General features: G+C 45.7%; 1 protein-coding gene across 1 annotated transcript in view; it reads right to left on the reverse strand.

The window, feature by feature from the left end:
- Window positions 1-1,236: 1,236 nt before the first annotated feature.
- ARL3 (ADP ribosylation factor like GTPase 3) overlaps window positions 1,237-15,504 on the reverse strand; it is a 30,471-nt gene continuing 16,203 nt past the window's right edge. The window contains exons 5-6 of the mRNA XM_038140759.1: window positions 13,736-13,921; window positions 1,237-5,260 (exon numbers count right to left, since the gene is read on the reverse strand). Coding sequence (XP_037996687.1) covers window positions 5,213-5,260; window positions 13,736-13,921 — 234 coding nt within the window. The 3' untranslated portion in view covers window positions 1,237-5,212. The remainder of the gene's footprint in view (window positions 5,261-13,735; window positions 13,922-15,504) is intronic.

Here is a 15,504-nt window from a genome sequence, read left to right on the forward strand (position 1 = left end):
GGAGCACGGCTGTGGCCGTCAGTCCAGCTGCCCCACTCCAACGTGTCCCAGCAGAGCAGGGCCGGGCTGGGGAATGCCAACGCGGCGAGAACTCGGAGGATGAAATATCCGGCCCTGCGGCCACAGACCACTTCTCTGCTCTGATAAAGGCAGGCGTCTGGGGGTGCGAGGCCATAAACAGGGAAATACTGGTCAAAGAGGAACAAAAATCTCAGTGTTTTTTTCTCCTGCAGGCTGCAGATTATTATTTTCTTTTTTCTCTCCTCCCCACGCCCAATCCGCTCGGTTCCTCGTCCTTTCGGGAGCACTAAATTCATCATGAGGATGTAAAGCGGGGCTTGTGTGGGGAAGGGACCCGCGGTTCGCTCGAGCAGACGCATGCAAGGTCACACGCAGCCTCCCCATAAATTACCGCGTCCCGCCGTAAACAGCAACACGAGAGGGGAAGCGCAGCCGATTCGGGGGCTGGGGGCCGCAGGGGCCGATACATAACGTTGTGACAAGTCAAACAACTCTCAGGGTGTTCACTTGCCAGAGAAATATTTTTCACATCCAATCCATTAGGCAAACAAGATGAAAAAGTATTTCCTACTTCGCTGAAAAAATACCAGAACTGAGTATAAAGCGTGCCTTAAAAAAAAAGAGAAAAGAAGTTAAGTGTGACCATCTATAATGTTTTTTTCCAGTGGCTCTGACAGCCTTCCAGGCATCCTGACTGTGCAGGGAGGGACCCGATGCTTTAAAGAGTTCCAACAGTTTCTTGCTTTTTGGCCCATCTGGGCGTTGCAGGAACAGTAATGAGTCAGATTAGCTGGAAAGCAACAGATTTGCTTCCCTCCCTCCTAACCCCCTCCCAACCCCATTTCACTGAACCAAACCTAAATAGTTTGCTGTTTTTCTTTTTCCCCTTCCCTTTTCCTGCCAGGTCAGTAGAGAACGTGTTTCATGACATGCTTTTTTTAACTGCAACATGATTTTTGAAAAAAGAAGATCCTCCCAGAGTTTCCCTTTCTCTCTGGGGCTGACTTCTCTGATAGTTTTGGAATACTGAAAATCCAAAAGAAAAAGGTTTCTTCAACAGTTTTGATCACTTCTAGTACCAACAACCATTTCTGGTGGGGGTGACAGGAGCGATGGAAGAGCGGTGTTGTGACCTGACTGGAAGCTCCTTGGGAAGAGACAATCCTGTCAGAAGATGAACCTGCTGAAGGAAAAAGGATGACCCCCGAACACCAGTTGTCTTTCTACTAAATTTTAATTTATTTACTTTTTTTTTTGACAAAGACATCTAAATTATACACTGAGTAACAACATGACCAGATATTGCAAATATCCATTTTTGGTGAAATACAAAAAGGGAACATAAAAGAAAGAGCTTGCATGGACCTGATCAGCCCAGGGAATGCAACAGCCGCCATCCTTTGCTTTTGGAGAAGAGTGAGCATGTTGGAGTGGGCTGGTCTCATCCCAGTACACTTCATAAAAAGAGTCTGGTGACCAGTTATAGTTTTGACAGAGAGAGAAGTCATTAATGCGCAAGGAACATCATAGGTAGTGGGAAAAATGGGAGAAGGTTGCAAGACGTTTGGCAAGCATTCTCCAAGGGCAGGAGAGACATTCTCCAGTGAAGCTGCAGTGGAGGACACGGCCACAGCTGGGGGAGGACACGAGTCCCCACACCCCGCTCACGGTCAGAGCAGGGGCTTGGACTCAGGTTTCTGACATGCCCTTGGAGAATTTCACTTCTCTGGCACCTCTCCCCTCCAGGGAACGAATGGGGCAGGAGCGGGAGAGGCTTCTTTCATCTATCGCAAAGGTAGAACCAGATTTAATGATGTGAAAGTGAAGCACGGGAAGGGAATTAACCCCAGTGACAAACATCCCGAGGTCTGCCTGCCACTCGGAGCCTTGAAATCGTGGCCGGGTTTCTTCCTACCGCAGGGGCTCCGGCTCAGCCGTGAGTCACCCGGCGGGGTGGGCTTTACCGGGCTGTGCCACGCGGGAGGTCAGGAAACAGGAACACCACGGTCCCTCCTGGCTGTACAAATCCAGGAACTGATGCGACGGGTGGCAGAGCTCCACCCATACCAATGAGGCTCCCCAGCCCCGCTTCAAGGGAGGGTGAAGCTGAGAGCGCTGCAAGGACGGAGCCCCGCGTGTGCCAAGAGCCGGGGCGGGGCTGAAGGGCTGGCACAGGGGCAGCGGCTGCACTGATCGGTGCCAGGCGTTTCTGGCTGGCCCCACACAGCTGTCCCGGTGGTTTTCAGCCAGGTGCTGCCCAGGGCAGAGAGCCCTGCAGAGGCCACAGCAGATGTAAATACATTCAGATAAGGAGCAGCAAGTGAACAGAGCCTCAAATTCTTACACATTTTCACCAGGTTGCACAGAGAAACATTTGCAATACAATGAACATTTACAGCCATCGTGTAGGATGATATACTTAATACACGGTCATTTTAACCCCCCGCTTCCATCCTCCAAGCACAGCTCACTCTATCATGGTCTTCCTCTCTTACCACCTGGCACGGGAAAACCAAATTGACTACTGGGTTACAGGTGACACTCTGGCAGGTACAGATGCAAGCAACCAATATGTGTGTACAAGTAAACATAATGAATGAGCCAGCAAATGTTTCTGGATCCTGAGTTCAATAAGGCAATTTTTCCTTCCCAACTAAAGTGATAGGAAAATTACGACATATTTATTTTACACACATTTCCAAGTTTAACCAACATGAGACTAAAAACCACATTACCCTCCTGGATTCTTTTCAGCCCCAGGAAGCCAACTGTGGCACTGGTGGGTGTCACAGACTAAGTTTGCCACTGCTAAAAGAGTAGGGAGCAGGAAAGTACCAACTCAAGTCCCCTGCAAGTGTGAAAGATCAATGTCTGAGCTCCAAAGGGTGCTCTGCCCTGCCCTGCCTGGGCCAGAGGAGAGATACCCGAGCATTTCCCTCTGCATCTGGTAAGCAATGTGGGCAAATCCAAAGCTTGGGGACTATCTGTCACAAAGATCTGCCACTCAGCCAGCACAAGCCTGCCCACAGAAAAGGGTTGTAATTCTTTACATTGCTTGCATCAGGCAAATGCATTATTTGCAAGGAAAAGGTGATGCTGGGATGAATTTCTCCTCCTTGGACTGACCCAGGAACATGCCATACTCAAATCTGCAGCGTTCCCGATAAGCCTGCGCAGCTGGGGAGTTACCGAGCAAGCTGCATTTAAATGAACATCTCATCTTATGACTCCTTACTCAATCCATGCAAAGCCAGAGCTGTGTCACTTTGTCATTAGCGATTGCTTAACAGCTCACTCGAGCCCGCTCTTCCCCCCCACCCCACTCCCCAGTCGTCTGGTTTTTAAAGCAAGGCTCTGCTACTCCTGCATGCGTGTCCTGCCTCCCTGCTGGAGACAGATGCACTAGGAGGGTGCTGACTCACGGACCCAGGCAGATTAAAGTTGGATTGCTAAAGCAGTTGCTGTCCCAGCTGTCCCTGTGCCCCCAGCCACAGCAAAGACAGCTGAACTACACATGGATCATCCCTGAACTGCTACTGTACATCCTGATGTATGGGGGACCTGGAATGAGCCCCAGACGATTTTAATATGCCAAGCTGTAGCACATAGACAGCCAGGGGCTGCTTCATGTACAGTGCAGATGTTTGTGCCGTGAGGTGGAGATGTCCAGGGGAAGGGAGGAAAAAAGAGCTGGGAGCTCCAGGGGTGTCAGCCGTCTGCCTGGGTCCATGAGTCAACTCGCTGACGCGTGGTAAAGCCACATGCTTTAGTACATGCAGCTTTCCCATCCTGCGCGGCCGGCCGTCTCCAGGAGGTGGAAGGGGTAATGCAGTCCCCAGTCATTCTCTGGCCTTTTGCAGGCAGGCAGCAAACAAAGCTGGCAAGCAGGGCAGTGGGATTATTTTACCATCTGTGCATTAAAAACTGGCCCAGGAGTCACCAAGCTCGCTTCATGCAGGACATGGCTACTTTGGCGTGCTAATTGCTCCCGCTCCCTTGTCAGTCTGGGGCTAGATTTGAATTGGGGAGGTGGAAATCACATTCTCTTTCCTATTTCAGCAACTGTGTCCTTTTAAAGGGAAGCCGGCCCGGGGAAGAATGAATGCTCATTTTACAGAGCACTTCCCATCTGCCGTGCACCAGGATCCTCACCCTCCACCCGGGCAATCCACAGCCAGCACCAGGCCGGGGGACCTCAGGCATTGGACAGCCAGCCTGCCATGGGGCAGTCCCCCACGTCCCTGGAAGAGTCAGGCAAGGCATGCTGAGGTGGTGGGGTAGGAAAATACATTTTGCACATTTCAAAGAAGGAAACCTGGGACCTGATATCTCATTCTAGAAAGTAATCATGGACTTAATTGCATTTTCCTGCAGAGTTGCCTTAACATCAAGGGAAAATCAACAGGGATTGTTCAACATCAAGACTAATCTCACATATGGAACTTATTGAACGGAGGAACAACATTTTTGCTGGCTCAAGGTGAAATGCTGGGCTAAATTCTCCTTCAGCTGCGAGAAAAGCCCTAGGCACGCTCATCCTGCATTATTCCAACAGTAAAGAGCTTCAATTATACACATATAACCCTTCTCTCCCTTCTACAGCGGTGTCGCAATGCAACAGTGCCTCGTTATCATCAAACTCCTCTTTTATGGCTATAGGAATATGTGGTAGTCTTCTACCCTTGTTACACAAATGACTCCTTAGCAGCTTTATTTTAAGAAACTACCCACAATTGGTAACACAACTGCATTTTATCTGTCACTGAGGGGAAGCTGTGACTGATGCCCGAGCGTGTCCTCAGCAACCGCAACTCTTAGGGCAGCTCCTATGCATCTAAGCCACTACAGTAACTCACCACTCCCTCTGCTCCACACTGAATCAGTCTTGCTTCTGCTTACAAACTTGCTTGCTAATCAGACATTTAATACTACTTATGCATAGGGAGGAAATATGTAATTCCTTTATTGGGATAAAAAAAATGATACTAAAGAACAGGTCATGTTCCAAATCCAGCAGTAGGTTTAAACCAATGTTGCTCCCTTTTTTCTCTCACTCTTTTTTTTTTTTTTCTTTTAACAGCTGTAGCTGTGCACAGATGGAAAAACATTTGGTCAGAAAGCAGCAAATTAGTGTTTCCAGGCTAGAATTCTGCTCCCACCGCTCCTCCATTTCCATGCAGCTCAGAACGCTTTACTTCTTCTTAGTACTGACATTTTTGCACACCCAGTTCATGCCATCCTTCAGACAGAGAAAGGTAATGTTAGTCAAGCGACAGGAGAAGGAATCCCCCAAGCCCACCCCACCACCATTCTGCAAGCACCATGTTCTGCCTCCCCACTGACCCTCTGCCTGCCCTTCTGTCCCCAAAACCACCGTGGGTTAAAAAAAATAAGTGAAACAAGTGCTTCCTTGCTTGGTAGCTGTTGTCACACAGAGGTTATTAAATCATTCATCTGACCATAAAAACGTATCATCATCTCATCACATCAGTATGTGTAGGTCCTACGAGGAAGGATCACTTTGCAGTCAAGGTACGTCAGTGGCAAATGAAGGCCCTGTTCCAGGTTCAGATACAGATGATTTGTGTAATCTCGGGCAAGTCATCTTATCTTTGAGACTGGATTTTAGGAGACTGTTTGTTATACAGTCAGTCCCCTGTTAAGAAAACGGGTCTAATTCTCTGTTCATCTGCAAGCCTTGAAATCCAGAGCCATGAAAGTCACTGCAATAACCAGACCTGGACCCTGCTCCCTGTTGCTCAGGGCCCCTACAGAAAGTGGGCCCTCAGGGATCCCACAGGGGTTCAGTGAGAAGCTATGTGGTCATGTTTTAAGACGCTGATTTACTCCTTAAGGTATCTCTGTAAAAATGTGTGGGTGACCTCTCTGGCCAGTGCAAGCAGGACGGCAACACTTGTGCTGTGAATATCTGATTTGTGAGTTTGTTGCTGAGATCCCAGAATGGGATATGCTATTGAAAGCCAAAGCTTCATCTGCTCCTGTCACTTATCTGTTAGGAGACGTGCACAATGGAGTGCAAGATGCAGAGTCTCCTCATATTTGTGTCCCATCAGATCCCTTACCTCTGTCCTTCTACAAGGTATCTCTGCGGATAGGGAGGCTGAAGGCAAAAGGTAGGATTTTGGGGATGAAAAAGGAGCAGCACATCTTTGTGTTTGGAAGTCAGGCAAATACCATCTCAGAGCACAGAGTAGAGGGATTTCACTGTATTATGTTCAGTGGTCATTTTTGTATAATTACCTCAACAACCTTAGTTAGACCCTGAAAAAGGTCAGAGCTTTTGGGCAAACGTCACTGGTAGCCTCATTGTAGCAGTGTTGCTGATTTCCTATTCCCTTGTTCCCAGACTTCCAAAAGGCTGCCAAGGAGCTCAGCTTCTCCAAGGACAGGTAGCCCAAGGCAGAGTACAGCAGGCCCTTTGGGTGAGCTGACACTCACTGCTGTGCCTCTGTGTTGTCCCTCAGCCACAAAGGTGGTGGCCATGTCAGAGGGGAGCTAAAGAGTTAAGAGAGAAGAGAGGGAGTCCTCAGGGCTTAATCAGAAGCAGAAGGGTCTCACTTGAAAATACCAATTCACCTTGATAACTGCGCTATGTGACACTTCTTATCTGAAGGGGAGCAGCAACTTTTGAAATCAGCCCTTGTTGCTGTGTTAAATAAAGAATAAGTGAGCCCAGTTTGTGCTGGGGTGCACTTGAGGCCCTACACTAATAACACTTCTAACTCTAACCTTGGGGAGGGTTGGTGTCTCCAGTTTCATTTATTTATTTCCCCAGCAGAGATCAGTGTAAAACAAATTGTCTGAAATCCTCTGAGCAAATGGGAAAAGATGAGCGGTAGATTCATTTTAAGGCCCGGTAGCTTTGTGTCTTCCCCTTTCAATAACACTGATAACCTAGGTGTAAAACATGTAATGCCTTAAGCAATCAATAGCACGGTTTAAAGCTTATCACTTTAGAGAGAGAGGGAGCGAGTGATTCCCAGCATGAGGAATGTCAGGGCTTAACAATGGGGCTGGAAGGAGAGGTGTCAAGCCTTTGACTTGATTGTGTGCTTTAGAAATCTGCATGATTGCCTGCAAAGAGTAAAAATAAATAAATAACTAAAAATGCTCCCACAATGATTTCAGCTTCCCCTGCCTTGGAAGCAATAATCACATTTGCACACATCATGGCATACAAGGCAAGCAGAGCTCCTCATTCATTTTGAATGTAGGTTTATTTGCTGAACCAGAACAGCTGAGACAGCTTAAAGTAATAAATATCAGCTGACACTCTCTGCTATTCAGCACAGTAATCCCAGAAACAATACATCACTGCAAAACAACAAACACGCATCCTATCTTCTACCTAATCTGACCACAACCTGAATTCACAGTGATTAAAACACTGCCTGCTGCCATTGGGGAGCTCAGCAAGGAGAAAGGCAGACCACTGCAGCACCAGCGCAGCGAGGGTCATAAAGCAGAGTTTATGATGGGATTTACCATGGCTGGGAGCTTGGCTGCATGAAGCATTTAACGAGGGCAAGAGAATGACATAGCAAAATGCAAGAGGAAAGGTGAACTCCAAACACGCTTGAAATACGTAAGTAGGTCAACAAACTTTTAAAGCAGGAATAGATTTTAAAAACTCTCTTCTGGCATGAGTTAATTGACAGGAAAAATCACATTTAATTGTAAATATCCCCCTGCCTGACAGTGATAAAGGGAAAATTAACATGTTCAGCTGTATCAGAAAGGTGTATGTGAGATGCCTTCCTCAGCTACATCTGCAGCTTCTGGTGCAACTTTTTTTTTTGAGGAGGGGTGTTGTTCTGCAGTGTCCCCAGATGCTTTGGAGAATACCAAATGCAATGGAAAGCAAAAAAACCTAAAAGGTACATTTGTAGTTTTTCTACCTACGGTGTGAAGCAGGACAGAGCATTGGTAAGATAAAGAAATCCAGGGAAGCTGCTAAAACACAAAGAGCTGCTATGGGAAAGGCACATGGGAAGGAGGAAACAGTGCTTGAAAGAGTCAAGTCCTCAAGGAGTCAACTGTTGTCATCCTTTGTCCCTGCACAGTCTGTCCCTATATCTGCATGTTTAAAAGATGGTTCTGTGAAGAAAGTATAATCCCTACAGTAACATTTAGATCTTGATAGATGTCCTTGTGCTGCTTTGTTGAGACACAGAAACATTGGCAGGTACTCTGAGGACTGAGGCGGATACAATATTAGTATTCCAGCCTCAAGTCAACCCTGGGAAAACTTAGCCAGGGAAAGATTTCAGATCTTTCAGCTTTGCCTCTCTTAGCTCCTTAACAAGCAGCTAGTAAACTTTACCAAAGCAAAGAGAGAGAACCCCAGGGAAGAGGATAACACTCCTTGCAGAGAAATGCTGCTCACACAACCCCGCCTTGCTGCAGTCCCATCTGCTATTGTGCCAAGGGAGTTGTACTCCAACGCCCTTTGGGAAAGTACTGGTAGAGCCTTCCCTGGGAGAAATAAAAAGTCCTGCTTAAGATTAGCCCACTGCTTGCTTATTCTCTGCATTATCAGCTTTGCGGCTATGGGAGTGAAGTAATCTGACTTCAAACACAGCGAACAAGTCCTTTCCACCCCATAAAAAGCCTCGCGATTTCTGCTCCCCTGCAAGTCTGGGATCAGGCAAGGCCACAAACTTGTGACCCTTAATGTGACCTTAAGGACAGAAAAGCTTAATCCTTTCATGTAATCCTCTGTCTGCCATAACAAATTGGGTCAGGCAAGTGCAAAATTCTCAACCTCTAACATTTTTGGTATGCGTTATTTTAACTGTCACTTTCTTCTCCCTCTGCACAGCCAGGACTGTGCCTTCATTATCTGTCATTTCCTTGCACCTCTAGTGATCATACAGGCTGGCTCTTGCAGGCTCCTGCCAGTACATTATCCATTGGTTTTTACCTGGGTGAAAGCTTATTTTCCTGTCCTCCAAGACCTTGTATCCCTGTGGACTCCCTCCTTACCCTACTTAAAAATCAGAAGACACTGCCCTGTAATCTGGAAACATGGCTGCTTTTCCTCAACATACACATGCTCTGCCTGCCCCAGGGGAGCTGAGGTCATCAAAATTGGTTTTAAATCATATTTACAAATAATTCCAGAACCTTGTTAAGAAATGGGAGATCCCCATCCAGCCTTTCCTGGCTAGGACTAAACCTAAGCTCTGCAGATACCTCATTGGTGACTGGTATCCACCAGGGATGGTCCCGCTCTGAATCTTGCCCTTTTGAAAGTGTTGAATTGCAGCATATACATAGCTTAGCTCTTGGGCTTCATTCTCAAATAGGTTGAAACAAACAGGGAAGAGACAGAGGCTCAGCCCTTCCCACAGTCCTTTGGGCCAGATGGGCTCTAGCATAAATTGGAAAAGTTTAGTGGCTACTCGCAGTTTCACTGGCTTTTAATGGTCTCCAGAGGGTCATTATGTTTGGGAGACTCTGGACACAATGCGCTGCATCATCATTCTGGAGGACAGTTCCTCGGGGCAGGCTGAACTCCTGCTGCCTTGATTGGAGAATCTTGGCTTCAGACAAGAAACAAGCTGCAGAGCACACATCAGTTCCAAGCCTTGAGTCGTATTAATATCACACCCTGGCCCCTAAATAACACCTCAGCAAGAGAGGAGGCAGCAAAGCAGAGAGCTCCTGTTTGCTTTCACACCAACCCTGGCTGGCCAGGGTGGAATATACACAGCTTTTGCACACCAAGGGCTACAATTTGAGATCTGGTCACAAATACCCCAAGAGAGCCTACGTGGCACCAGAGAATCACTGTGAGGCAATAGTTCCCTTATGTTCCTCTGCTGTCATCAGTAATCACCTCCCTCACTTGCTGAGGTCTCAGTGTAGGCTGGTCAGTACTCTGTTCCGGAAGCAGAGCCCAGATGGCTGTGGCAAGGAGAAAAGGCTTTCCTGCTTTTTAACTGGGGCTGAGGATAAGATCAGACCCAAGGAGACATTTTGTTTGAAAAAGCCTCGATGGCACCATGAAGTCTGATTAACAAGACAAGTGCTGCGCACAGTTACAGTCGGAGGTAATGAAGTCTTCAGCTGGCATAACAGGGGCTGCCAGCTGGCATCCAGAGACACTACATGGAGTTTCCAGTTAACCCAGTCACCTCTCTTCTGAGCCTGCTCAGGACACTGCTAGGCCCCTTTTCCAGAATCCCTAATGGTTAATTTTAAAAGAGAAGATGACTATATGGATTCCCCCCTTAATTAACAGTTTTATTAAATAACCCATTTCAAATAATAGTTAAATTCTCTAAATTTATATCATTCTATTAACCATAATCTAATCTCATTAACCTTGAAATCCCCAGTCTTAACTACCCAGTTCTATACACAATGGTGCTAGCTGCTAAACTAATTAAATGACCTTCAAACTATTTCTCCTTCATGTATCAGCATTATTTATCTTTGCTCATTGCTCTTCTTTCAAGCTATCACAAACATCTTCCCTTATGAACTCTGTTCCTGCATGTGCTCAGTACAAGATATGCCCCCACTCTTCCTTGCAAGATCCATCAGCAATGTCTCCAATTCTACTCCAGCTAACACATTCCATCACCAGCGATGGTTGGCGTGCTTGTTCCTTGGCTTTCATTCTGAACACCTGATGCTTCCCATCTCCATTTATTTTGCTGCCATTCATCGTCATTTCTCAACAAAGTCCTTAAAGTGGTGACCTGAGATTTGACCACATGGAGAGCTCCTGTTGAGCCTCTGGTACCTGTGGCCCTGGTGTACCACGATCCTCAAAAACATATTTCCTAATCTCACTCTTTGATTCTCCTACAGTTGGACCTCTCCTTAACGTCCCAAGACTGAAGACACCATTTTTTTCCTAGGCTGATCTGGGTTTAGTTTAAAAGCCATCTCCCCAAACATTCTGTTCCATTTGCAAGGAAAGGGAGTGCTTGACATTCTTGCTCTCTGATTTGACAGAGCTGAAGTTATGGCTGAAGAGAAATGTAGGGGCTCTTCTTCTATAAGCTATAGAGAGTTTGAGACTTTCCTGACTTTTCTGCAATAATCATTTATGGAATAAGCTGCAGTATTCAGGGCAATGAAACTGACTACAACAAAGTGGGATGTTATGTGGCCTGCATCTAAACTAATTTGTCTAGATAAGCACGATGAACAAAATACATAGGCCTGCAAATACTTTTATTTAGTTCTGGTCTTCTGTTTTCTGAAAGTGAATGCAGAAGCAGATTTCATTTCCCTGGCAGAGGGTATTGGGCTGAGTATTTTGCACTACTGGATGATTAGGAATGTGCTGTGCTTCAGGGAGGAGGCACAGTAAGAAGGTGCTGTCAGTGGAGAAGTGTGTAGCCCACTCCAGCGAGCCCACAAATCTGCCTGAAGGAAGCACATTTCAAAGCTCAAGAACAGAAAGTGACACTTTGTATCATTTACCTCTCCCACATCCAACACACATCTCTGAATTTCATCTGTCTCTTTACTGCCCCTTTGCAGCTGGAGAGCTCCCTTGGACTTCCATAACCTAGAGAAGGGCCTGAAGGGTGTAGGAAGGTGACCTGTGTTTGTCTGAAACCCTGTCAATTGCAGCCTGGTTTTCCTGGTCAGATTTCTTTGGACTGGAAACTTCAGAGCAGAGATTAGAGCTGAAGCCCTTTACAACACTGGCTACAACATAGCTGAATTTGTAGCTTAGCTAACTACAGGCCCTGTAGAGAGCACCACCTACTACATTCAGGTCTAAAAAGCAGGTTGAGAATTTTAAATCAGAACTGCTGTACTGGGTCAGACCAATGGTTCGTCCAGGCCAGCATCCTTTTTCTGGATGCCAGGGAAAAGACCATGTAGGAACAGGATCTGCCTTACTCTGTTACTCGCTCCCAGTTCATGGCCCAAGCTGTTCCTCAGTCAAAAGCTGCCTCCAGATCTTACTGGTCAGTGATTGCCTGCACATCCCTTCTTCAGAAATTCTTTTAAGTATTTTTCTGATACCATTTTTTTCTGATACCTTTGGTCTCCCCAACATCCTGTGCCAATGAGATCCAGAATTTAATTATGCCACTTGCAAAGAAGCACTTATTTTTTATTTCTTTTAAACCATTTTCTGGTTATTTCATTAGGAATGCTTTTCCTCTAGCAATGTAAAAATAGCATACAGTCTAGGTGACATTTTTATACCTTATTTTATAAAAACTGAAGATGTTCCCACTCTCTGTCCTCTCTCTTACAAACTGTTAGTCCTAATTTATTTATTATCCCTGTATACAGACGCCACTCTGTGCTGATCATTCCTGACAGAGGATCCTCAAATCTCTCCTAATTCTAAGCAGATACATGGACCGTATTTTTTTCTGATTAGGGTAGTTAAGAGCCTAGAAGAGGTTGCCTAGAGAGGATGTGGAATTTACATGCTTAGAGATACTTATAATTTGACTGGACAAGACTCTCAGCAACCTCCTCTAGACTCACAGCTATCCCTGCTTTAAACATGAAGTTGGTCTGAAGATCTTCTGAAGACCCTTCTACCTATTTTTTTGTTGGACTTTATGATTCTACTATTACTACTAAAACCTTTTTAAATGTGGCAGAGACAGAAACTGAGGTCATGTTCAAGGTATGGGCTCAAAATTACTTTAACCTGCTAGAAAAGATGTTTCTTCTTTGCTTTCTTGTAATTGTCCAGTGTTGGAATTTTCCTTTTTGGCCTTTGACGAGCTCTGTTCCCAAGGATCAGCTAATTTTGAGTCCATCATCATATAATTAGGATTGTTGTTTCTCATGTCCATAATTTTGCAGTTGTTGACACTGAATTTCATCTGCCATTTTACTGCCCACTCAGCATGGAGGGCTGCTTCTGTGACTCTCCATATTCAGGTTGTGAGCTCACTATCCTGAACTGCTCCGTAGCATCTGCAAATAAGGTTTTACTGAAACTGCAGTGAAGAAAAATGTCTTCACCATTCTGTTTCTTTAAATATCAGTGAAGGGAGTACTCAGATTTCGAGCTCTGCAAATACCTCATTAATTCAGGAAAACCTAAGAGTGAAATAAACAAACCTAGGTCCCATTTACATTACAAAGAGCTACTATACCACAGGAATTGACTACAGCACAGGAGCCCAAGACACAACTATTACAGTTCAGCACAGGGACACAGTGCAGGCCCCTAGGTGTGTTTTTGCTGCCCCACATGCTGACATTAGAAGTGGCTGTTGCTCCATGTGCAACTCTTGCATTTCTCTGAATCAGAAAAATTGATCAGTTTTTCTCCCTGGTGCCTGAGTTTAGTAAAATGCCAAATGACATCAGTAGCAAAGGTAAATCAGATTTCTAGAGTGCACACTCGTACCAGTCAAAGGGTTAATAGTAAAAGACAATTTGTTTTGTGAGAATGATTAACCTGACAGCAGTCTCTTTAAAAGAAATCAATGTCTTCATCTGGACCAGCTAAGGGCTCCTGGGTGGGGAGGCAATCACTCTCCCCTTTACCAGGGATGGAGAGAGCCCAAGAACCCCCAGCTCTCCCTCCCCTTTGCACAGGACCCAAGGCATGCACCCCCCGCGTTTTGCACTGCAAGGCTTTGGCTGTGCTGACCCTCATCGGTGAGGCTGGTCCAGCCCCACCCTGCAGATCAACTATCTCTTACAGATGGCCTGCTGGCACAGCAAGCCTTCTGCAGAGCCTCACCTGTACTCCCTCTCCCGAAAGAGCTGAACAAGACTGGATCTGCCAGACTCTGTCCCGGATCGTGTGCAGGTTCAGTCCCTCGGCAATCTCCGAAGCAGGGGCAGCCGTCAGCAAATCCTGCTTGTTAGCAAATATGAGCACGGGGACTCCACTAAGCTTTTCTTCATCCAAAAGCTCAGCCAGCTCCTGTATCATTGACAAGGAAGTGGGGTGGGGGGAATATGGTAAGAGGGAAGGGAAGAAAACCTTCAACCACCAATGCTTGTCTCTAATTAGAAATATATTTAGGGCAAATGCTAGAAGAGTGTGTTCCAGTGAAACCTAGATCTTATTATAAGAGAGCAAAAATGTATACAATCATCTCTGCCCAAGGTTCAAAAGCTATTTCTTCCAATTACAGGTTAGAAAAATCTTCATTTTGGTCTGAAATTAGCAGTTGCCTTAAAGGCTACAACTCTGTGTTTTACCAGTCCCTGATCCCAGGAGACCAAAACTGATGAAACAGCAAAAACCAACACGTAAATTGGCAGTATGAGGAATCTGTCTTAAGTTATTGCCTGACTGACCGGATTTGTACCTGAACAACCATCGACACTGGCCCTGATATCTTTGCTAATCATGAGTTTCAAGGGCTTGTTCAAAGTCTTAATCACTGCAATTTAAATAGGAGAGGACTTTCCCACCCCCACCACCCCCCGCCCCCCAAAATGGAAATCTCCCTCCCACAGGAAAGTGCTGATACTTTTGAAGGCATCGGTTAGCTGAAGACAAGCTAGATGAGCCTTAATAGCTGAATTTTTACTCCATACGCACAGCACACATTGGATGGCATCTTAAAAAATGGGTTTGTTCATTCAAAACTGGTTGACTCAAAAAGATTTTTTGAATCGCTCAAATCTGAATCTGCAGTGGGTCAATGGTGGCAGAAATACTTCATGTCTGGGTTGTGCAATGGTCTTATGTGAAACCAGCCCTCAGTCTCAAGTCACTTCCCTATGGGAACATATGACAAACTCAGCAGAACATGAACCTGTAAGGACTGCTGGCATTGCAGACAGATGAGTATAGGAGATTTTTGTGGCCTCCTTATTTAGCTGGAAAGGTCTCATGCTCTCAGATAACGTTCTAACATCTTTTATTCACTGAATAGAAACTTCTGCATTAAACATGTGCAGTTGGGGAGATGCTAAACTGCAGTGGAAATACAACTCCATCCCCCCAAGAGCAATGTTTGGTTTGGAAGTCAGGATGAGAGGATGGAGTTATAAACAGAACTGGCTGGGAATTTTTCAACAAAATAGGTCTTTCATCTGACACGGCTGATTTATTGAAACCAAAAGTGTTTGCGGAAATATGAGGAGGGGTTTAGGTTGGCTCCGCCTGACTCAGGCAAGTGATCTAAGCTGCTGCTTCCTTTCCATCTCTTTTGCCCAATGAATATTTAATTACTGATATAAAATGAAATAGCTCCAGCACTGGAAAGATTTCCCCCACCCCTAGAACAATCAACAGTTCTGCTGTTGGGGTGTGTCCATGAGACTTGAGAGGCAAAAGATCAAGTACGTTCTTCAAATCAGGCAGAACAGAAGGCTTTAATCTACATCTCCCATTTCTGTGGGGTAAATCTACTGCTAGCTATTTTGGGACACTGTGACTTTCAGAATTTTACACAATGAAGTTTAAAAGTCCTATTTTTGTTCCAACCTAAACCAAAAAATGTTACAAAACATCAGAACTTTGTAAAACGGAAATCTTATTTTCTGTCCAGT

The sequence above is a fragment of the Motacilla alba genome, chromosome 6 (genome assembly GCF_015832195.1).
Source record: "Motacilla alba alba isolate MOTALB_02 chromosome 6, Motacilla_alba_V1.0_pri, whole genome shotgun sequence".
NCBI lineage: Eukaryota > Metazoa > Chordata > Aves > Passeriformes > Motacillidae > Motacilla > Motacilla alba.